Here is a 24326-nt window from a genome sequence, read left to right as displayed (position 1 = left end):
TCTGCATACAGAATGGAGGCTGAACAGCTGGCTGTCTGGTGCATTCAAAACAACCTTGAATGAACACGCTCAAAATGGTGGAGATGATTGTGGACTTTAGGAGGAACACTCCAACACTGACCCCCCTCTCCATTCTAAACAGCACTGTGGCAGCAGTGGAGTCATTCAGGTTCCTGGGCACTACCATCTCACAGAACCTGAAGTGGGAGACCCACATTGACTCCATTGTGAAAAAGGCCCAGCAGAGGTTGTATTTCCTTCGCCAGCTGAGGAAGTTCAACCTGCCACAGGCGCTGCTGATACAGTTCTACTCAGCAGTCATTGAGTCTGTCCTCTGTACTTCAATAACTGTCTGGTTTGGTTCAGCTACAAAATCAGACATCAGAAAACTACAAAGGTCAATTCGGACTGCTGAGAGGATTATTGGTTGCCCCCTGCCCACCCTTCAAGAACTATTCACTTCCAGAGTGAGGAAAAAGGCTGGAAAAATCACTCTGGACCCCACTCACCCTGCCCATTAACTTTTTGAACTGTTGCCTTTTGGCCGACGCTTCAGAGCTCTGGGCACCAGAACCGTCAGGCACAGGAACAGTTTTTTCCCTCAGGCTATCCATCTCATGAACAGTTAAATTGCCCCATTGAGAAATAATTAATGTGCAATACACAGTTTAGTCTTTTTTTATATTTATCCAACACATCCAACCTCTTCTGCTGTTTCATTCCTCTGGAAAAAAAAAAAAAAAAAAAAAACATTTGCACTGTACATAACAGATTTGTATTTGCACTGTACATAACAGATAACAGATTTGCATTAGATTGCACTATGTATGTGTGTATGTATGTACGTATGTGTATAACTATTTTCTATTTTTTTATTTTTATCTATGTCTTGCTGCTGTTTTTGTATTGTTTTTGTATTGTTGTACACTGGAAGCTCCTGTCACCAAGACAAATTCCTTGTATGTGTAAGCATACTTGGCAATAAAGCTGATTCTGATTCTGATTCTGATTCAGTGTCGGATCAAGTTTTGATAAATAACCGTGTACCCTGACGAAACAAAATTTATTGCAAGCAAAATTTAAATCGCAAATATTTTTAGACATTTTTTCTTGGTATTAGCCCTCCTTGGTTCTGGCTTTCATGCGTGGATGTGTTTTTAAAATGTCAGCTGGTATTATTAGTTGGCTGCCACGTAATGTATGATGGCATACGGTGTCTTATTCTTTGTGAAACTGTGTTTTCTTAATGACATGAATCATACTGAAGGCCTAGACTTAAAATGCACAGGCCACGGCTGCCTGATAGAGTGTTCGACTTTGGACTAGGACGACCACAGTTCATAGACCAGATAAGAACGCAAGATGAGATGTGAAACGAAAGTGTAATATAAGCGACACGAAATGACATGGTTGCTTCTGAAAATGTGCTTTTCATGTCACATTTGCTTTTACAGCAATAACGGTTAGGTTTAGGTGTTGGTTTAAGGTAATAATGTCTGTTTTGTTCACCTTTGATTTGCTTTTAGGACACTATCTGTTAGGTTTACATTAAAGTTTTAGGTCAGGGTTGTACACTTTACTCATTAAAACCTCCATCTAATATTCACCTTAAAAACTTTTTCTGGTTATGACACAATTTCACTTGCATTTGGCGCCTCCCGCTGGACATTTCACTAGGAAACTGCAGCGAAACGTGTAATGAAGCACGTAATTTGTTTTTTCAAAAATGTTGCCATGGTCACATAAATTTCATAAGATCAGACTGATTTATGGCTTAATAAAGTAGGTCAAACTGGGTTTTATATGGGTAGCACAGGTATTAAATAAACAAATGGTAAACTGTCTCTATTATCAGTAAGTGGAATTTCGCAAACACATTTTTTAGACTGGCCAAAATCGAACAGCTTTCCAATCAGATGATCAAACAAAGATCAAACCCAAAGAGCGTGAATGATAAAGTGGAAATACACGTCCAAACACGAAACACTGTAACATACTGTAAGCTCAGGTATCCAGCCATCATACTACATGCTCACAGTTGCACGCTTGAGGTAAACTTAAAAGAGGGATGTTATTTCACTTTAGAACAATGCTAAAAATATATTTAATCTTGTATCGAAATTCACAAGCTCTCCAGTCCCACATTACAGTATATTAGGTGTCTTTAACTACTATGTGCTTACAAAAAAAAAGCATTTGATATACTTATTGTATACAAATACATTGTTTGGCGAAACTATCACAAGATTTACATTACCTGCTACCAAAGTTATATATACTGTATATACCAGATATATTACAAGAAATATTTAATCCAAAAATGAAACTTATGTCATTCCAAACAAATAGGATTTTATTTCTTCTCCGGAATACAAAAGGATGAATTTTAAAAGATGTTCCATTCGCTTATTTCAATACAAAAACAGTTCATAGTGACTCATTTTAAGCTTAAAACAGCATCAAAAAGTGCCATTAAAGTAGTCCATGTGACTCATGCATCATATTCCATGTCTTCTAAAGACATACGATCACTTCGTATGATGAACAGACTGATATTAAAGTCATTATTCACTCTCAAACCAAATCAAATCATTGATCATCTTGTGCAAATGAAGCATGATATTTGTAAACACAGATCAAATGCCAACATGTCAATAACATCAAACCTCATTGCTTCTTGCACTTGTGACTAAACGCCATGACACAAGAACCTATGAGGTTTGATATTATTGACGTGTTGCCATATTTGATTTGTTCTCGGTCACTGGGTTTGGAACTACATAAGGGGGAGTAAATGATGACAGAACTTTCATTTTTGGGTGAACTATTCATTTAGGGTAGGGAAGTAGTTTACAAGTTTACCATCTAGCGACCCACCTTTAATCCATATACAGTGTAATAGCATGTACTATATACAATTATTGCATACTGTATATCAAATGCTTAATGTAAGTGCATAGTAGTTAAAGACAAAAGTTGGACAAGGCAAGCTCACCTTTCTGATCAGATGGTTAAATAACAATATCATTATTCCTACTTCAAGTGGGCCCTATAGTGCTCCAATGTTCAGTTGCAAATTCTACCTCTGAATCAATAATGTTAATGCTGTTCATCTGATGCTTCTCCACCATAAATCTCTCTGCAATATAGACGGTCCTCAATAAGAGAAACCACTGGTTAATATCTATTGTACATTACTGGCATAGTCACTCGAGTATACTTCCACAGTTCCTATAATATGTGATTTAATGATGGACTAAATATCAAGCACATTAATTATTAACACCAAAATGTTTATGAAAACGTATAAAACAGATAAGGATGGACAAAACGCAGCTCTCCTAGGTAATAGAGAACATAAAGGGTGAACTGTAACTTTCCCATCACAGCACGATAAACTGAATGAAAAAGCCAATGTTTACAATGTCTGATTTAGAGTTGAAGGAAAACAACACATGTGCACAGAAAGCCAGCTCAATTGCCTTTATTATGAAATGCTATTCATATTTAATCAATCCTTTTGTGTAAGGTTCTGTTTTTTGTTTTTGTTTGTTTTTTGTTTTTTCCTTAAGTGAGGCCCACTGAAAAAATTCAAACTAGATTTACATTTTGTGAAAAAAAGAAAATATCAGTAGTGCTTGCCTATGAAAAAAATAAAAATAAATCCCTGCCGTTTTGAATGTTGTGGATGGTTTCAATGTGAAATTTTGTATTAATAACAATTCATTAATAGAAATCAGTGTATGATAACCAGGGCTTGACATTAACTTTCTGGCTCACCAGCAACTTTGATTAGTGGTATTCCAAAGTCACTAGCCTTTCAGCATTTTCACTAGGCAAAATCCCCCACACCACAAAAAGTAACTGGAGACTGTATTTGCATGCATTTGTTTAGACAGTTTACTTGGACAAGAATGATAATAGTTCAGCAGGACACAGGCCTAATGATTTAAATCACCTTTAGAATATCTTAAAGGGATACTTCACCCAAAAATGAAAATTCTCTCATTATTTACCCACCCTCATGCCATCCCAGATGTGTATAACTTTCTTTTGCAGAACACAGATGAAGATTTTTAGAAGAATATCTCAGCTCTGTAGGTACATACAATACAAGTGAATAATGATCAGACATTTGTAGCTCCAAAAAATTACACAAAGGAAACAAAAGTAATCCATCTGACTAGAATGTTTAAATCCATTCCTTCAGATATAAGTGTGGGTGAGAAACAGAACAATATTTAAGTCCTTTTTTTTTACTCTAAATCTCCACTTTAACTTTCAATTTCAGATGTGAAAGTGAAACTACACAGGCACCACATGTGACTTTCAGATGTAAAAGTGAAAGTGGAGATTTTGAGTAAAAAACTTACATTTCTATCTGTTTCTCACTCACACCTGTTGTATCACTATGAAGATATAGATTTAACCATCAGAGTCTATGTGGATTACTTCTATGTTTCCTTTATGTGATTTTTGGAGCTACAAAGGTCTGATCACCATTCACTTACATTGTATGGACCTACAGAGCTGAGATATTCTTCTACAAATTTTAATTTGTGTTCTGCCGAAGAAAGTCATACACATCTGGGATGGCATGAGGGTGAGTAAATGATGAGAGAATTTAATTTTTTGGGGAACTGTCCCTTTAAGGCAGTAATGAACAATTAGAACAGGAGTAGGACAGAACAGAGGACAATAGACCTTGTTCACACTCTGGGATTTGGAATACGGAAGTAAACGTTTGCAAGGGTAAACTTCGACAGCGGTGAATGGGAGATCACAGCAAATATTATTTTCACTTACTCATTTGCTCCAAGACCAGAAGAAAAAATCTACTATTACGTTTGAATGACTTTCCAGAAGAGGAAAAAAAATAGAGAGCAGTGGTTTAAGACAGTCAGATGGGAGAAGATGCCAAATTTACTGTCACTCTCTGTAATAGAAACCCCCTCGCAGCTGTGGCAATTCCTTTTTTAAAACTAATTCCAGGGTAATATAACACAAAGCATAATGTTATCAATTTACACTCAATATTAATGTTTAATATAAAAAATGTGAGATTTACACTGATAAATAAGGTAGAAACATGTCATCACAGTCTGTGAAAAAGATCATGTTGTCAATAATTTGTCCATTTGTCCATGAAAGTCCAGATTAACCCCTTTAACCATTCTAAAGTGTACTTGCCTTCATGAAAGGTTAGTCTTCCATGCACTTCCATTTTGTTTTTTAAATATGCCATTTGTAATAAGGCCATGAAAAAACTAATAGCCTATACACATTTAGAAACCATTAACTACAACTTTCATTGTTAATAATTCCATGGACTTCAAAATGAGATGGTAGGTAGATTAAACTCAGTCACCATTCACTTTCATTGCACCTTTTTCCATAAATGAAAAAAAATACATGAATATTTTTTTTCCCATTAATAGAGAGAAGAAAGAAAGTCCTATGTGTCTGGCTCAAGATAAAGGTGAGTGAATGATGACAGAATAATAATTATTAATAAAATGTACTTTTATAGATTCACCCTAATCGCTTTAATATGCATCTATACCAGTTACCAGTTAGTGTTACTACAGTAAAAACATTTTCATTTTGGATGATGATGTGTATTTTAAAAAACCTAATCAATGTTGATGCATGGCACACTGTTGTCTCTTCACCTCATCAGTGCTGTTTATAACGTCAGGGCCGTCTAGCAGTTTGAGAGGTTCAACTTCCTCTATATAGAGCTTTATACTAGAATGTTCTCTGTAGAATTCAAATGGGTCATATAAGTTTTATGGTCTCTGACAGCCACCTCGATATCAAGTGAAGCCCAACTTCAATCTCCCCACACAGATGCACGTTAAGTTAGCAGAGGCATTTTAGGCACTGAACGCGAGATCAATACAATTCAATTTGCTTCGGCTGCAGCCACCCACCAAAGTGGCTAGTAAGGGTGATGGAGTTACCCGCCACTGCAGATCTACCCACACCTGGCAGGTTGGTGGTTGTTAATGTCAAGCCCTGATGAGAACACAAACATAAATATGAATTTGGGTTGTCGATTTAGAATGATAATCTAATGCTATTAATTATAGCATAAAAAATCTTAAAAAATAATCATGCCTCCTGACCTGTGTGTAAATTCTGTAATAAAAGCATTTTTTCTTCCAACGGAGCAATTGAAGTAGTGTAATTTTGCATTTTTATGAATTGTGTCAGCGGGGGCAGTCAGCCTGCCTCATAACACAAGCAGCCCAGCCACAGAAAGAGAGCCGGTCATACAGGACGCATTCTTGACTGCAGGACACATTCTTGACAGCTGGATGAAGCATAAGAAAAATACGGAATGCAAGAACATGTCCCGTGAGAACAGAACAGATTGCCGAACTCAGTCGTAGCTGTAGGCTTCTTTAACAATATGGAGGGGAAACAAATAATAAATGTAATTACTTCTAAAGCCACTTTTTGTATTGTCTAATCAATGCATTACCCATCTGTCATGCACAGTAATGCAATGTATTTCTATATATATATATATATATATATATATATATATATATACATACATACACACATACATACACACACACAGTACTGTGCAAAAGTTTTAGGCACTTGTGAAAAATGTTGCATAGTGAGGATGTCTTCAAAAATAATGGCATAAATAGTTTTCATTTATCAGTTAACATCATACAAAGTCCAGTAAACAAAAAAATCTAAATCAATATTTGGTGTGACCACCTTTGCCTTCAAAACAGCACTAATTTTCCTAGGTATACCTGGACACAGTTTTTCTTGGTTGTTGGCAGATAGGGTGTTCCAAGCTTCTTGGAGAATTCGCCACAGTTCTTCTACCTGTCTCAATTGCTTCTATCTCTTTATGTAATCTCAGACAGACACTATGTTCAGTGGGGGGCTCTGTGGGGACCATGCCATCTGTTGCAGGGCTCCCTGTTCTTCTGTTCTATTCTATTCTATTTGCAAAAGAAATGTTTGGAAGTATAAAATGAATATTTCCTATTGACACACTAAAGCTGAAGATATAAATAACCATCTTAAGACAAATGTTTTTGTGAACCATCTTATGTGCCTAAGACTTTTGCACAGTACTGTATACACACACACACACATGTGTGTATGTATTTATTATTAAGTATTATATAAACTGAATTATATTTATTTGGGGGTCTTTCTCAGCAAATTTTGATATATGCAAATAATTAATTGGCAGGTCATGTAGTTAGTTCGATTAAAAATGTTAAACGATTGACAGCCCTAATATGAATACAACATTAATCTCTCACAAAATCACTGCAATAATGAAGAAAAAAAAAAAAAAAAGACACTGCAATACTGAGGTGTACAAATGATTATCATCTTTTAATTAAAAACACATTCTGTATAATTAAAATATGCAACTGTTCTTTGCAATTCACTTTCAACAGGACCAAGTCTTGATGCCATTTAAAAACACATGTGGTTAGCACACGTCTTTTGATGTGTTGAGCCATGGTGATTAAGTCCAGAGCATTTCCCGATCCCATCGTTTCTGTGATTTACTATCCCCTTCTCAGTATAAAGGTCAGAAATCAAAGAAAAAATATATATATATATATATATATATATATATATATATATATATATATATATATATATATATATATATATTAAAAAAAAAAAACATACAGCTATAGAGTAAATTATGAGAATGTTTTCATTCCAAATGAACAGCTACATTCAGTTGACACCTATTCCCATGGTGGCCAAAGACATCAGCCATGGATCTCATCCCCTCCCCATCCACATTTGTTCACACTGCACAGTTCATAGTGTAGGAGGTGTATGTAGCCAAACAGATATCTTCTGTTTGTATAAAATAACTTGCTCTTGGCTTCCCCATCCACACAAATACACATTTATAACAAGATTACACCCTTCTAACACATCACTCCTGTTATGTATCCTCAGGATGTGGGAGGAAAACCGTAGCGCCATGGCTGAATAAATTCTTAAAAGTGCCTCGAATTACATGGAATCTAAATGGTTGCGCAGGTAATGACTGAAATGTTCCCACGACACCAATTTCACACTTTTGTGCTGACACAGTAGAGAGTCAAATGTATTTAGTGGAGGATTTTTGATAAAAATGTCTTCAGGGTTAAATGCAATAAGCAAAAATGTGATGATTGCCATTTCTCTACTAAAGCACATTTCCCAAAATGAGGCAAAGTTCAAACAGCTGATCTACTAACCTACTGTATATGACAGAAAAAAACTTCCCCTCATTTTGAAATTAAAAGGCTAAATAAGTTGTGAGTTGTTTACAGAATTTAAGAAAGTTAAAGGTTATCTGAAGAAGAGACGGAATACCCCCCCCCAACCCCCCCAAAAATGACATGTACAGTAACAGCCCTCCTCTTCTTAAAATTCTGTATATATTTTTGGTTACAGAGTTTCTAATAAAAACTAACATTATAAAACAGTCCAACAAGTGATGATCCGTTTAGTTGAAATCCAACAGCGGCTGTTTAAAAGTCTCATTGGCCTCCAGTCTCTCAGTTTCAGATTTCAAGCTCTGACAGACACTGGTAGGTCCACACATTCGGTCTGCCTTGCAGACATATTCTCTCATCACAAGAAAATGGTAACAAATATGGAGTGTAAAACTCCATAAGCATCAAATTAACAAATATTAGGCAGATCCATTACTATTTAGTTTCCCTCACCAAAACCATGGACCTTTCTTGGCCATGGCTCCAGTTTCCCAAACCTGAGGCTTTAAACCATAAAATTGGAGTCTCAACATCGTGAGAAAAGCTGGAGCAAGTCAGATCAAAGGCAGTGAGTGTTTGAAGTGAGAAACCTCTAGAGATTTTCTCTCTAGAATCAAGAACGGCCAATCCCGAATCAAAGACCCTCAAAGATCTTGCGGCCCACACAAACAATTTAGTCAGATTTCAGAACAATCCCAGCGAGGCATTAGTTTTCCACAGGTGTGGGGTTCTGCGGCAGTGGTGGGTTTGTTGGGGGCTGGCTGACGATCACCTGGACCACATAGTCTCTGGAGATCTTCAGGTCTTCCAGCTTCATCTTGTCGGTGAGTGGTCGGCCTGAGAAGAACCAGCGCTGGGTGCTGGCCGCCACGCCCTCCTGGCCCTGCAGACGGCGCTTCATCTGCTGGACGTTGTCGCTGGTGCGGACAGCCAGGCGTAGATCCTGGCCCGTCGAGAGACGCAGGCGTAACTGGCACTCCTGGCCCTCGCTGACTGGAGCTTCTGGGACCTCAATGGTCTCCAGCTCGCTCTTCTCCTCGATCATATTGACGGGAGGGGAAAGGCAGTAGACAGGCAGCTGGTAGCGGTTCCCCAGCTCATCGTAGCATTCGGTCAGAGCACCTGGAGATGACAAAAAAGTTATCCAAGATTTCAATGTTTTTTTGTTTGTTTTAATTGGTGAAAGATTATATAACTCATTCAGTTTGGTAGGAAAAGTAGTATCAGTCAGGCTTTAGAAAAAAAAAAAATCATAGCAAAGATCCAGGCCCATGAAAGTGACACAAATGACATTAATAATATATATAATTAAGCAATATGACATGAGCTTGTAGATGAGCAACATACAGACTGACAGCCTATCTGGAATGGTGCAAACACAGACAAATGGAGTGATACAAATAGTGAAGCATCCCTGTGCTATTATTCTAAATATCAGCACTCTTGAGACACAGCTTCTCCAATCAGATTAGAGGACCAGACCTAACTGTTGTATAAATAATAAGCATTTGTCTGTGTCATTCTGTACAGGTTTTGGTACACTAGACCATGATTTTCTAATAAGGGTCTTGTTAATATTTGATTTTCTGGTCATGATATAGGCTGGTTTGTCATCAGGAGGTCAGAGCCCAGGCCATTCATATAGAAGGACTTTTACATGATCAGTTGCTAGTATGTAAGGGGGTGCCATATGTTCCGTTCTGGGCCTGCTTTTATTTTCTAAACACTTGCCAGCTTTCCATTTTTTTTTTACATAATTTTTTTTGCTGATTTACTGCTGTGCATCCTCCATAAAAAAAGTTATTTTAAGTATTTACAAAACCGCTTATGGCATAATACAAGCTCACCTTTACCAACTGAATCTTTCTTCTAAACATAGATAAAAGCACACATGATTTTTTTCTAAATTCTAGCACGGCTGGGTAAAAATATCGATTTTAAGATTTGTAATCTTCATTTGAACAATCCCAATATCCATTCTTAAAGTCCCAAGATTAATCTTTTACTCTATGCGCAACTCTCTACAACGCAACTAAATCACTTTCAGATATGACCAACTTTCACACTGTGACTAAAAATTTCTTTGATTTGCCACTGGCTGGTACATTTTTAGATTTCGCCTGACAGTGATTGAGTAGTGGCAAAGTTCAACACTGAGATCCTTTGACTGCATGTTGCGAGTAAAAGTTTGGTTCGACTCGTTCTGGGTAATATGGTTCCAAAGATAAGATCAACGCAATTCATTTGCCTTCGAGCGCGTTTACATGCACGTTCTTACACAATTATGCTTAACAAGCCAACAACAAGTGTGGTCATATAAATGCATTAAACGGGTAGATTTTTAGCCAGTTACCCCGATTTTGCGTTGCATGTAAACACCTTAGCCAGCGGTTTTACCAGCTTACCCAGTGTGCGCACGTGTTGTGATTATGTGCATGATTATTTCAAATATTGTATCTTGTAAATGTGGATTTCTTGATTTGTCTGATTTAATAAGCAGATTTTTTAGAATAATCAGCATATTGGTGTACATGTAAACAGGCTCATTGATGTCTTATTTAATACCCTTTCTGTTCTTAACAGTCAGTTGTTGATAAAAAAAAAAAGAAACATTTAATTCTAATCACACAGCATAGATGTGGAAAAGACATTCAACTCCACTCTCGTTAATGTGCTCAACCAAAACAATAACGGTCACTATTCTTAAAGAGACAGGACCATTCTAGCATTTGTTATCCATATCAATATGAATACTTGTAGGTTGGGGTGTGCAGCGAAGCCATTCTCTGTATCTGTTCATATGACAAAATGATCTATATCTGTCTCTATTCGGATTGAACCGGGTGTGGGCGGGGCTTAATCCAGATGTGCGTCAAAACTAAATGAAACACTTATAGTTTCTATTATTAAAATATGCCTTGTATGTGCCTTTTCAAATAGCCTAATAATAATAATAATAATAATAATAATAATAATAATACTTATTATTATGATACAATTATTAATTATTATTTTTTCTTACAAGATGAAGCTGAATTTGTAGGCTACATTAACTGTGGAATATGTTGTTAACTGTGGTTTCTCCTGGTATTTCTGATATTAATATATGCTGAAACAGAATTTTCGTTTGTCTGTTCATGGATAACAACATTATTCTGGAGGCAGGAGGTGTAAAGCAAAATGTGAAATGTCAAGCACACATTTTGCAGTGAATAATAAATACAAATACAAACATTAAAATAAATGAAAATAAATCAGTATAGCCTACAAACAGGTGAAAGTCTCATAAGTCTATCAGGAATTGTTATGATAGGACACCATTATTTAGTTTAATAATAATAATAATAAGTTACATTTATATAGCGCCTTTCCAAAGAACACTTAACATCCTCAAATTTAGCACAGTTTAAAGAAGAAAAAAAGACGGAGCATGTTTTAGTTTCTTCGTTTTACATAAGCAGGAATATTCTGAATAGATGAATACTCTATGGAGAATTTAAACCTTTATGGAGCCTTTTATCTTTTTCAGAATAAAGTCTTAACCAGACAATTACCTTAATCACTGATGTGGATATAAATGTGGTCAACTTTAAGAGACAGCTAGACGAGCTCCAATGTGAAATCATTACTTGAGGTTAGAAATGTAACATAGCGCTCAGGTTTTGGCTATAAATAAATACACGGGAATCACATGGGAACTGTCTAATACATTAACATAAACATTTCAAGAAGTGGAAAGTGAACATGATGTCGTTGTAACAAAGTTCAAGGAATGAGGAAGCGGGAGATGGCGACTCCAACTCAAAGATACATTTATTCTTCACACAAAAACATGCCCAACCGATCGAGCAGTTCATCAACACGAGGCATTGGATAAGCATCAAATTTTGACACTGCGTTAACTTTTCTATAATCCACACAGAACCGGACCAAGCCATCGCTCTAAGGTACCAGAACCACCAGGCTGGCCCAATCACTGTGGGATTCTTCTATTACCCCATATCTAGCATTGCTTTTAATTCTTTCCATACTACCCGTTTCTTGTGTTCAGGTAAGCGGTAGGGACAACTACGTACCTCTACACCTCTGGTTGTCTCGATGTGATGTTTTGGAGATTAGTGCGGCCGGTTTGCAACCTGAACTCCTCCGTAAGTTATGATGGTGAGAGGTGGTCTCCACAAGGGACTGGGGTGAATTTGATTGGCTTTTAGATTCACCTCCGGTCTGAGCTCCTCCCTCTCCGGAACTACCATCGCCAAGGATACGGGGACCACCTCTCTCCATGATTTTAGTAGGCTGAAGTGGTAAATCTGATGTACCCTGCCCCTATCTGTTACCACTACCACATAGTCGACTTCCCCAAATCGCCGTCTGAACTCAAAGGGCCCTTGCCATTTTGAGAGTAATTTCAAACTCGTTATGGACAGCAATACAAGTACTTTATCTCCCTGTGCAAATTCCCGTAGCCGAGTTCCTCTGTTATGCAGCCGGACTGATGTTCTTGTGCCAGTAGCAAATTCTCCTGTGACAGTCGCCCCAGTGTGTCGAGTTTTGCTCTCAGGTCAAGAACGTACTGAATTTCATTTTTGCTCTGTGAAGGTCCCTCCTCCCAATTTCCCTTCATGATGTCTAACATGCCACGAGGTTTATGCCCGCCCATACAACATTTCAAACAGGGAAAACTCCGGAGGCTTGCGGGATCTCTTGCACAGCAAATAACAGGGGTTCAAGCCACATATCCCAGTTCTGAGTATCTTAGTGCACGAACTTATGAATCATATTCTTTAAGGTCTAACCAAACCGTCCGCTTGTGTATGGTAAATGCTTATCCGAATTGATTTAAAACCCAATAATTCATACAGCTCGTGTAGTGTACGTGACATAAAAGCAGTGCGCTGATCAGTGAGGATTTATTTTGGAATCCCCACTCGGGAGATAATTTTGAAGAGTGCCTCTGCAACACTACATGCTGAGATGTTGCACAGTGGCACTGCTTCTGGATATCGCGTTGCATAATCCACCAGGACTAATGCAAAGTGATGCCTGCGAGCTGTGGCCTGACAAGGTCCATGCCAATTCATTCGAAAGGAACCTCGATCAATGGAAGAGGGTGCAATGGCGCTTTTGGAGCAGCCGGCAGATTCACCAGCTGACATTTACGGCATGCCGCACACCACCGGCAAACATCCGGTGAATGCCTGGCCAATAGAAACGGGCCATAAGTCAGAAAGTGTTTTTCCCTGTCCCAAGTGGCCAGCCATCGGATTATGATGAACACCTGGAATAATAGTTCCCGACGGCTCTTTGGTATCACCAACTGGGTTGTATTTTCATTTGTTCGAGTGACCTGTGTCACTCTATACAACCAAGCTTTTATAATTTAAAAATATGGATATGTGAGTGCAATGCCCAGCTGGAGAGATTGACCAATAACTTTCACTTGGTCAAACGTGTGCTTCAGGGTTTCGCTCTAGCGGGAAATCCTCTACTGGGAATTCCCTAAGGGCGGGGGAGGATGACACCTCCCCTTCCTCAGCATCAGCCTGACGTGGAGCAGCCGCAGATGGCCCAGGCCAAGCCTCCCCAGCCAGCGCGTCGCACATCCCACACCGGTTTACTTTCTCACAGGACCCATCCACATACAACCCCTTCAATAATGATCGAAACGCCGGCCAATTACTTACCAAAATTAGTGGATGGGTGAGGGGAGGACTAACCACCACCTCAATATAATGCTTTTGTCCCCGGAATATTACCATGACGGTCAGTATAAGATAATCATGAATATCCCCGAGCACACACTTCAACTTCACCCGATTATTTGCCTCCAATGCCCTGTTTTGAACAAAGCATTGATGAATGGAGGTTTGATTACAACCTGAATCCACCAAGGTTTGGTATGTGCCTCCCTTAATACTCACGGGTATTTGGTACGTCCCTGCCTGATCGGGGGCGGTCTGTGGAGTGTCGGGGATCCGGATCAAGGCCCCCACCTCCATTATCGGGTACTGCTCATGAACATGGCTCCCCGCAACTCCAGCAGACCGACCCAAGCCTCCCACCCACACTTGTGGCAGCAGACACCTTCACCTGGGACGAAGAGAGGGCCTAGCTTTGTGTAGCTAGGCCCTCCCAGATATGCATAGCGGAGACTGCAGGGGAGCCCCCAGCGAGAGGATGGACTATAAAACAGCCTGGGCAGCCTGAGGTAGGTAGCACAACTCCTACCTGGTTCTTCTGATGCCCAGTATTTCTTTACCAACGTCCCTCCTTACTAAGTTCCCCAGCCGCTTTCAATATTTTAGTTTTCCGTTTATAGCAGGAAGTGTGGGGTGCTGACGGTGATGTGAGGTGAAATGATGGATCATCAGGTATAGAGGATTTTTCTCTTCCTCTCTTCCCATCCATCACCCAGCAGTCCCTCTCCTTCTTCCCACAACCATCACAGGCCCAGACAAAGTCCCAAACGTCCTTCCGGACCCGCGGCCACCAAGCAACTTCCACGACCTTGAGAAGAGTCTTTAACGGTGCCTCATGTTGCTCCCGGGTCCCCTCGTGGAGGCTTTTGAGTAGGGCGAATATGATACTTTTGGGAATAGCAACCTTTAATTTGTCAGTTTTATCCTGTCGAGGTGCCCTACTATAAAGGATGCCTTGTTGGACCTCAAATCGGATCCCGGTGGACTGAGTCATGGTGGTAGAGTGGGTTCTCTTGAGCTGGATAATGGTGAAGTCCTCTTCTTGGGCAGAAATAATTTCTTTCCTGGAGAAGGGAAGACTGGCAATTACATCGTCCTTCTTCCATCATTCAATTGGAGGTGTATTTACAGTATAAACAACACAAGGCTGTTCTTCGTATATACTTAAAATCTGTATATACTCCATGTTCATTTTAACAGTCTGTGGATACGTTTTAATATTGTGAAATGTTTGTTGTCTGTTGTTTATACTTTTGCAATTACACCAACTGGTATTTCTCTTTTGTCTCTCTTTTATTTTCACATAAACACAGTTCAATCAGGATCCTCATTTCCCAATTCCCAATGCGCTTTTTAAGTCCTCGTGGTTGCGTAGTGATTCGCCTCAATCCAGGTGGCGGAGTGCGAATCTCAGTTGCCTCCGCGTCTGAGAGCGTCAACCCACACATCTTACCACGTAGCTTGTTGAGCGTGTTGCCACGGAGACATAGCGCATGTGGAGGCTTCACGCCATCCACCGCTGCATCCGCGCTCAACTCACCACACGCCCCACCGAGAACGAACCACATTATAGCGACCACGAGGAGGTTACCCCATGTGACTCTACCCTCCCTAGCAACCGGGCCAATTTGGTTTCTTAGGAGACCTGGCTGGAGTCACTCAGCACACCCTGGGATTCGAACTAGCGAACTCCAGGGTTGGTAGCCAGCGTCTTTTACCACTAAGCTACCCAGGCCCCCTCATCCTTGTGCTTCTTGGATAATCAGTCAAATTAATATTTTTTATATTATTCGGATTAAACCATTATTCATTTTGAAGTCATTATTCGTGCCTTTGCGAAAACGGTATTTAGCTTCGGGCACATCCCTACTTGTAAGTATGTATAATATATACAGTATACGGAATATAATATATGCAATTTCAAGACATACTTGTTGACGCTATACATGGAATTTGTAAATTTTTAATTAAGCTAATGTGACTAAAATAATAATAAATATAAAAAAAGTAATGATACAATGTGTAAAATTAAGTTTTCCAATTTAGAAGTTCCCCTGTATAATTAACAGCAAAGCTGAAAGAATATTTCTTTCAAATGTAAGCAAAATGGACATCACAACTGAAATATCCTCAAAATCAGGATCAAAAGCTTGTGAATGCAATTCTAAAAAGATCGTGAAACCTATATCAATACACAGCCCTAAATTCTTAGCAGCGTATTGTTACTATGCAAGATCAACAAACTAAAGTGGCTTTTAAAATACTAACTACTAATATGGAAGCCTGAAATACTGTGCTTAGTGAGAAAGCTGAGAAATCAAAATGTAATAATTACTTTTAATAGGAACCCTCAGAAATCCTTCAGGCTCTTGATTCTGTGGAACAGACTTGGTTGTTTTTTGTCATGAATTGACACAAACTTGGTATTTCAGGACCACATACTTGCATCTTTGGCATTTACAGTGTTAGCTTTTAATGTTTTTTTAGGGAAATCCTACTTGGTTAAAGGGGTCAAAGGGAAACAGACACAAATCACATGATGAGCATTCCTATGACAGAGGCTCATTGTGGAATCTGTCACCCTTTAAATCACAGAGGAAGTAAGAGCAATGAATCAAATGGCAGTGGGACAGGGTTCACACCGCAGGAACAATAAGATTACATCACTGGCTTCTTCCAAAGAGGAAGTATGTCATTTAATCATGGTGAGCTATGCCTCCTTGGAAATCAGTGAAAATGACTATGCATTATACAGTTGAATTCAGAAGTTTACATCCACTTAGGCTGAAGTCATTAAAATAAAATTTAACCAATCAACAAATTTCATATTAGCAAATGATAGTTTTGGCAAGTCGTTTAGGACATCTACTTTGTGCAAGACACGAGTAATTTTTCCAACAATTGTTTACAGAGATTGTTTCACTTTTAATTGACAATATCACAATTCCATTTTTGTTACATTTATATAGCGCTTTTCTTCTGACACTACACACAAAGCACTTCACACAGTGAACAGGGGACTCTCCTCAACCACGATGCGACTGCAGCCATAGTGTGCCAGTACACTCACCACACACCAGTTATTGGTGGAGAGGAGAAAATGGAGTGATAGCCAATTCATGAAAGAGGATTGTTAGGAGGCCATGACTGATAAGAGCCAATGGGGGGAATTTGGCCAGGACACCGGGGTTACACCCCTACTCTTTTTGAGAATTGTCTGGGAATTTTTAATGACCACAGAGATTCAGGACCTCGGTTTAACGTCTCATCTGAAGGACGGTGCCCTTTTTACAGTATAGTGTCCCCATCACTATACTGGGGCATTAGGACCCACAAAGACCGCAGGGTGAGCATCCCCTGCTGGCCTCCCTAATACCTCTTCCAGCAGCAACCTTAGTTTTCCTCAGGAGGTCTCCCATCTAGGTACTGACCAGGCTCAACTCTGCATAGCTTCTAAATCTTTGCTCTTTGCCTCTTTGCTTGACATCATGGGAAAATCAAAAGAAATCAGCCAAGACCTCCGAAAAATATTGTGGACCTCCACAAGTCTGGTTCATTTTTGGGAGCAATTTCCAAACGCCTGAAAGTACCATGTTCATCTGTACAAACAATAGTACGCATAAGTAAGTATAAACACCACGGGACCACGCAACCATCATACTGCTCAGGAAGGAGACGCATTCTGTCTCCTAGAGATGAACGTAGTTTGGTTCGAAAAGTGAAAATCAATCCCAGAACAATTGAAAAGGACCTTGTGAAGATGGAGGAAACAGGAAGACAAGTATTTAGATCCACAGTAAAAACGAGTCCTATATCGAAATAACCTGAAAGGCTGCTCAGCAAGGAAGAAGCCAATACTCCAAAACTGCCATAAAAAAGCCAGACTAGTTTGCAAGAGCACATGGGGACAAAGATCTTACTTCTTGGAGAAATGTCCTCTGGTCTAATGAAACAAAAATTGAATTGTTTGGCCATAATGACCATCATTATATTTGGAGGAAAAAGGATGAGGCTTGCAAGCTGAAGAACACCATCCTAACTGTGAAGCATGGGGGTGGCAGCATCATGTTGTGGGGGTGCTTTGCTGTAGGAAGGACTGGTGCACTTCACAAAATAGATGGCATCATGTGGAAGGAAAATTATGTGGATATATTGAAGCAAAATCTCAAGACATCAGCCAGGAATTTAAAGCTTGGTTGCAAATGGTTCTTCCAAATGGACAGTGACCCCAAGCATACCTCCAAAGTTGTGGCAAAATGGCTTAAAGACAACAAAGTCAAGGTATTGGAGTGGCCATCACAAAGCCCTGACCTCAGTCCGTGTACAAGCAAGGAGGCCTACAAACCTGACTCAGTAACACCAGATTCTTCTGGAGGAATGGGCCAAAATTCCAGCAACTTATTGTGAGAAGCTTGTGGAAGGCTATCCAAAACGTTTGATTTTTCACATTCTTAAATATTAAATGAAACAAATAACAATAAAATTCAAAGTAATCTCTTCAGTAATCAAAATACTTTTTGAATGTATCTGCATTCTAATTACCAATGATTTAAACTGTAACTGTAGTGGAATACAGTTACTTATATTTTGTATTTTAAATATGTAATCCTGTTACATGTATTCCATTACCCTCCAACCCTGGTAGTACTGAACCCTACACCTACCGTCAGACTTACTTTTCTTATACAACTAAAAGTTTGTATTGCAGGACTTTTCGTTTTACTGTCTCCTTAAAGGGATGGTTCACCCAAAAATGAAAATTCTCTAATCATTTACTCACCCTCATGCCATCCCAGATGTGTACAACTTTCTTCTGCAGAACACAAATGAATATTTTTAGAAGAATATCTCATCTACAATCCATACAATGCAAGTGAATGATGGCCAGAAACTTGAAGCTCCAAAAAGTACTTAAAGGCATCATAAAAGTAATCCAAACGACTCCAGTGATTTAATCCATGTCTTCTGAAGTGATTTGACAGGAGTGGATGTGAAACAGATCAATATTTATGCCCTTTTTACCAAAAATCTTCCTCCCTGCCCAGTAGGTGGCGATATGCATGAAGAAAGCAAATCGTCAAAAGCAAAAGAAGAATGTGAAAGTGGAAGTGGAGATTTATAGTAAGAAAAAAAAAAGACTTAAATATTGATCTGTTTCTCACCCACACCTGTCAAATAACTTCAGAAGGCATGGATTAAATCACTGGCATCATTTGGATTACTTTTATGCTGCCTTTATGTGCTTTTTGGACCTTCAAAGTTCTGGTCACCATTAACTTGCATTGTATGGACCTACAGAGCTGAGATTTTCTTCTAAAAATCTTTGTTTGTGTTCTGCAGAAGAAAGTAAGTCATACACATCTGGGATGGCATAAGGGTGAGTAAACGAGAGAATTTTCATTTTTAGGAAACTATCCCTTTAAGATGAATCACTTATGTCGTATCCTCTCTCATTTTGTAGGTCGATTTGGATAAAAGCATCTGCTAAATGAATAAATGTAAATGTAGTACCCTAGCATCTGAGATACAGAAAAAAAGATCAGCAGTAAGGAGACCCTATGATGCTTGTACAGCATACAACACTACAATATCACTAATCAGCCACAACCACCTCAGATACACAGATCTGGCATCCAGCCACCCAAGACAGTCACATGAATAAGACCAGATTGCTCTGAACAAACACCAAATCAAAAGCATCAGAAGAGCTGCGGACAAGCTGGCTAAATGACTAATAATGCAGTACACTCTGGCCATTTCCAGCAGTAAAACCCAAAGGGTCTTTTAAAAGCCTGAGTCGTCTTTATCAGACCTGATATACCCATTAAGATAGTTTGGAGAGCCAATGAACTGTTTTGTTTTAGACTGTAAATGAACTGATAAGATACACTATATTGCCAAAAGTATTCGCTCACCCATCCAAATAATTGAATTCAGGTGTTCCAATCACTTCCATGGCCACAGGTGTATAAAATGAAGCACCTAGGCATGCTGACTGCTTCTACAAACATTTGTGAAAGAATGGGCTGCTCTCAGGAGCTCAGTGAATTCCAGCGTGGTACTGTGATAGGATGCCACCTGTGCAACAAGTCCAGTCGTGAAATTTCCTCGCTACTAAATATTCCACAGTCAACTGTCAGTTGAGCGAATACTTTTGGCAATATAGTGTACCTGTATAGTGAGCTTTGTGATTATAAATTTGGGCTTGTAACCAAACAATCTTTAGGTTAAACCCTAAAAGGTAAGGGTCCAATAAGGTGAACAATGACAAACTCACAGCGCTCCAAGTGTCTCCAAGTACAGCTCTTCACATACATCTGACCACAAATAGCCTGAGTGAAAAGCATTTGTGTAAACACACCTCTGTACACTCTGAGGTTAAGAGAAAGTGGAGGATGGTTACTGTCTGTGTCCTCTGACCTTTTTGCTAAGTGAATCGCTATACAGTAAATATACCTACACTGCTCTTTGGAGTTTGACAAGTCGAACAACCAAAGGACCTGTGCATGACATGCAATGTCCATGCAGAGAAGCTCTACAACCCCCCAAAAACCTCCAGGCTTATGCAGTGGAGGAACGGGAGGGAATTTCTCCTGCCACTGAGATAACTGCAGACACTTGCTATGAATGCATCGCTGAAAAAGTGATATGCTAAGCTCTACTGTTTGACATCACCAGGTTGTCCGATGTGGTAGGGGGTTTATAATTTGGAAAGTCCACCATGGTTTTGGTGAAATGACCTTCTTCTGTTGTGGACCACTATGAAGCAGTGGTCTCGTGAAGCATCTATGTTGGTTACCATACATTACGTGTGGTGCCATTTACTGCAGCACATTTATGTTTAAAAAAAGTCCCTCATCCTAGATGTGTGAAATGCAATTGTAGAATAAAACATCATCAGTACGAGCAATGAGTACGAGGGGTTCCAACACTTTTTGACCAATTAATTTCCATGACTATCCAATGACCCTTCTAGTCATTTATGATAACTAATATAAAGATTAAAAAAAAAAACGTTGTGAAACATTTTGACCAATTTATTGAAAAGAGTCAATGCCAAAGAATAATTTGGTCACAAATTGGATATCACTATTGTTTGTGAGAAGTTTTACTCTACACAAGCAGGGCTCAAAGATAAGGATGGCCCACAGAGTTTTGGGACAGCTGATGAAACTGTTACTTGCCAAATTGGGCCAGTGTAATCTTACATTTGTTATATATGTAGTTTTAGGCCTTGTAAGAATTCTGCTTCTTAAAATTTTGACCACAGTAATGTTATCTAGCTGGCTAATGCACAAGTTTTTATAAAGAAATATCAAGGTGTTTTTATGAATATACTATCATGAAGTTACATTATAGCTGTATAATTTCCAGTTTTGATTGCAAATTAAAAATCTTTATGTGGTAACAATATTTCTTACTGCAATTTGTTTGGATAGCAAACTTTTCATTTTCTAGCACATACAAATATTGCTAAAAATAAAATATAAAATTTTTTAGGGTGAAAATGTTAGCAGGATAAGATAAATATAAACTACTGGTCCAACAGGGAAGAGCAGAAAATCCTTACTGTTGAGCCCTGACAAGAGCAATTTCTAGCTCATTAATTATTTTATAGCATAGCATAACTAAAAACATGTAAATTAACTATAGAAATTTCCATGATTTTAAAATTCCATGACATTTCCGTTTTTTTGTTTTTTAGACTGTAGGAACCCTGACGGTTAATGGGGGCATTCTGTATTTTTTCCGATGTACCATATGCCTAATATCTCCTCCTGTGTTACACCGAAGAAAGAAAGTCATATGGGTTTGGAACAACAAGGGGTGAGTTAGTAAATGATGATAGAATTAAACATTTTGTGCGTGCTGATCAGTCTGATCATAGCAGATATTTATACTATGATCAGATCAAATCAAATCAAGATCCTGGTTTCACCTCCTTTTGATCACCTGATACAACATCTCTGGTGGAAAATAAAAGTGGGAATGACTAAGAGGAAAAGTGTTTGATTTGCAGCAGGGGATTGATTCAGCCTGCATGTGTTCTATTGAGAGTGCAACTGCAGTCTAGTAACAGTGAGAGGTTTTTTTCCACGCCATCACCAGGCAGCTCGGCTCTCGAGAGATGTTGACAACTGCCTTAAAGAATCTCCAGCTGCATCCAGACAGATGTAGTCAATGAGAACCAGAGCGAGGAACATTGTGCCGTTCACGTACATTTAATCAATGACATTTTCACATCTGAACAGTGGCCGAACATAATAGGCTTGCTCCTGAGATTATACAACTGCAATAAGCGAAAAGCACAAATTATCTTGGGCAGGAAATGTTATGGGGAACTCTTAAAGGAAATGACAGTGTGAGGAAAAATCAATTTAATATTGTACATACATTAAAAGTAATAGTTCAGCCAAAAATGCATGTTAGTGTCATTCCAAACATGCATAACTTTTTTCTTCTGTGGAACAAAAAAGAAGAAATTTTGAAGACTATGCTGGCTGCTCTTTTTGATAAAATAACAATGAAAGGGGACTGAATTTTTGAAGCTTCAAAAAGCAAAATGCAAAAGCACCATAAAAGTGGTTCATGCAACTTGTGCACTATATTCCAAGTCTTTTAAAGCCATATTATAGCTTCCTGTGAGAACCTGACAAAAATGTAAGTTGTTTTTCACTGATAATCTTCCCCTCCTGTGAGCTATTAACTGCTGCGACTAGAACATTAAGTCAGTGAGCTGAACTTGAGAATTCCAATTCGTGAATGAATCAGTCAGTCTGGATCAACTCATTCAATGAAATAATCTGACTAAAAAGAACAACTCGTTCATAAATTAGGAGCATTGCTTCTCTCATGAACTCTCATCAAGGAGAGCTAGGATGTCAAGATTTTCTGTGAATAATGACTTACCTTTTAGTGTGTTGCTCACACAAAGCTAACCTACGACTTCATAAAACTTGGAATATAGCGCATGAGTCATATGGACAACTTTTTTTAACATTTTCTTTTATAGTGTTTTCACATCCTTATTGAAGTATGAAAACCACTCTTCGTTGTAATGGCATGGAAAAGACATAAAAGGAAAAAAATGGTTTGGAATGACATGATGGTGAGTAAATCAGTACAGAATTTTCATTTTTGAGTGAACTATTCCTTAAAAACACAATGGTATCTGAAATAAAGAAATAACAATTAATAAACCTTTAATCTCAGTAAAAGCATACAGTATATATTTCTTAGGATGAATCATTCCTGCCCTGATGATTTCATTTCCGGTCTAATACGCAGCAGAATATGAATAATTTTAACAGTAGTTTATTCAGAAATTAATTAATAAAGCAAACAAACAACCAAATTAAACCAAATTACTGGGGTTAGTTAGCTTTGTGGATTTTAACAAACAAATGACATGTCAAGTAATCCAGAGGTTTTCAATGTTTTTACACAAAGCAATTCCATGGCTTTAGAAGACTTGAAATATAGTGCACGAGTCATATGAACAACTTTTATGGTCCCTTTTTTTTTATTTTGCTGCTTGACACCCCCTGGTCACTATATGCTTTCATTGTATGGAAAAGAGCAGTGTGAACATTCATCAAAATTTATCTTTTTGTGTTCCACAAAAGAAAGAAAAAAGTATGACAATTTTCATTTTTGGGTGAACTACTGCTTTAAAAAAAAAAAAGTATGCAAGTACAGATGAGCAAACAAATCAACAGGAATGGAAACTGCCAGAGGATAGTGAATGAAAAAAATAAAAAATAAAATAGAAAACTGATTGCCATAAATGGAAAGGTTAATATAATGGAAAAACCACCGTATTTACTGAAAAGATGTTATCTGTTTGTCAACATGAGTGTCTGCTTAGCATCAAACCACATCGGTTTATCAGAAATAGTCATGAGCCTCTTACCGTGTGGTAATGTTATGCTGGCGCCATCAATAATGGCTTGAGCGAGCTCGTGGTCGTTGCTCTCAAAGGCCTGGGCAGCTGCCTTGAGCGCATCCCAGATTTCCTTACGGCCTTCAAATGCCGGTGCCGTATCCCAAAATTCATCACGCTTGCTGCGTAGCTGACCGTCGGTCATTGGGTAGTCGCTCTTCCATTTGGGCTTCTCTCTCTTCAGGGGCTGGTTTCGCCCCAGTGCAACTGCAAAACAGAGACAGACAGGTCCACATGACGCATGAGGACAATCAAGACATTCCATTACTGTAAGCAATATGGATGTGAAAAACTAATTATATATATATATATATATATATATATATATATATATATATATATATATATATATATATATATATATATATCACACACACACACACACACATATACATACATACAGTGTGTGTGTGT

General features: G+C 38.6%; 1 protein-coding gene across 1 annotated transcript in view; it reads right to left on the bottom strand.

Moving 5' to 3' along the window:
- Nucleotides 1-7630: 7630 nt before the first annotated feature.
- LOC127431059 (ubiquitin domain-containing protein 2-like) overlaps nt 7631-24326 on the bottom strand; it is a 63267-nt gene continuing 46571 nt past the window's right edge. The window contains exons 2-3 of the mRNA XM_051681285.1: nt 23883-24119; nt 7631-9392 (exon numbers count right to left, since the gene is read on the bottom strand). Of these exons, the coding sequence (XP_051537245.1) occupies nt 8977-9392; nt 23883-24119 (653 nt within the window). The 3' untranslated portion in view covers nt 7631-8976. The remainder of the gene's footprint in view (nt 9393-23882; nt 24120-24326) is intronic.

The sequence above is a fragment of the Myxocyprinus asiaticus genome, chromosome 40 (assembly GCF_019703515.2).
Source record: "Myxocyprinus asiaticus isolate MX2 ecotype Aquarium Trade chromosome 40, UBuf_Myxa_2, whole genome shotgun sequence".
NCBI classification, from domain to species: Eukaryota; Metazoa; Chordata; class Actinopteri; order Cypriniformes; family Catostomidae; genus Myxocyprinus; species Myxocyprinus asiaticus.
The sequence above is the reverse complement of the archived record's forward strand: the minus strand, read 5'-3'. Positions and strand labels throughout refer to the sequence as shown.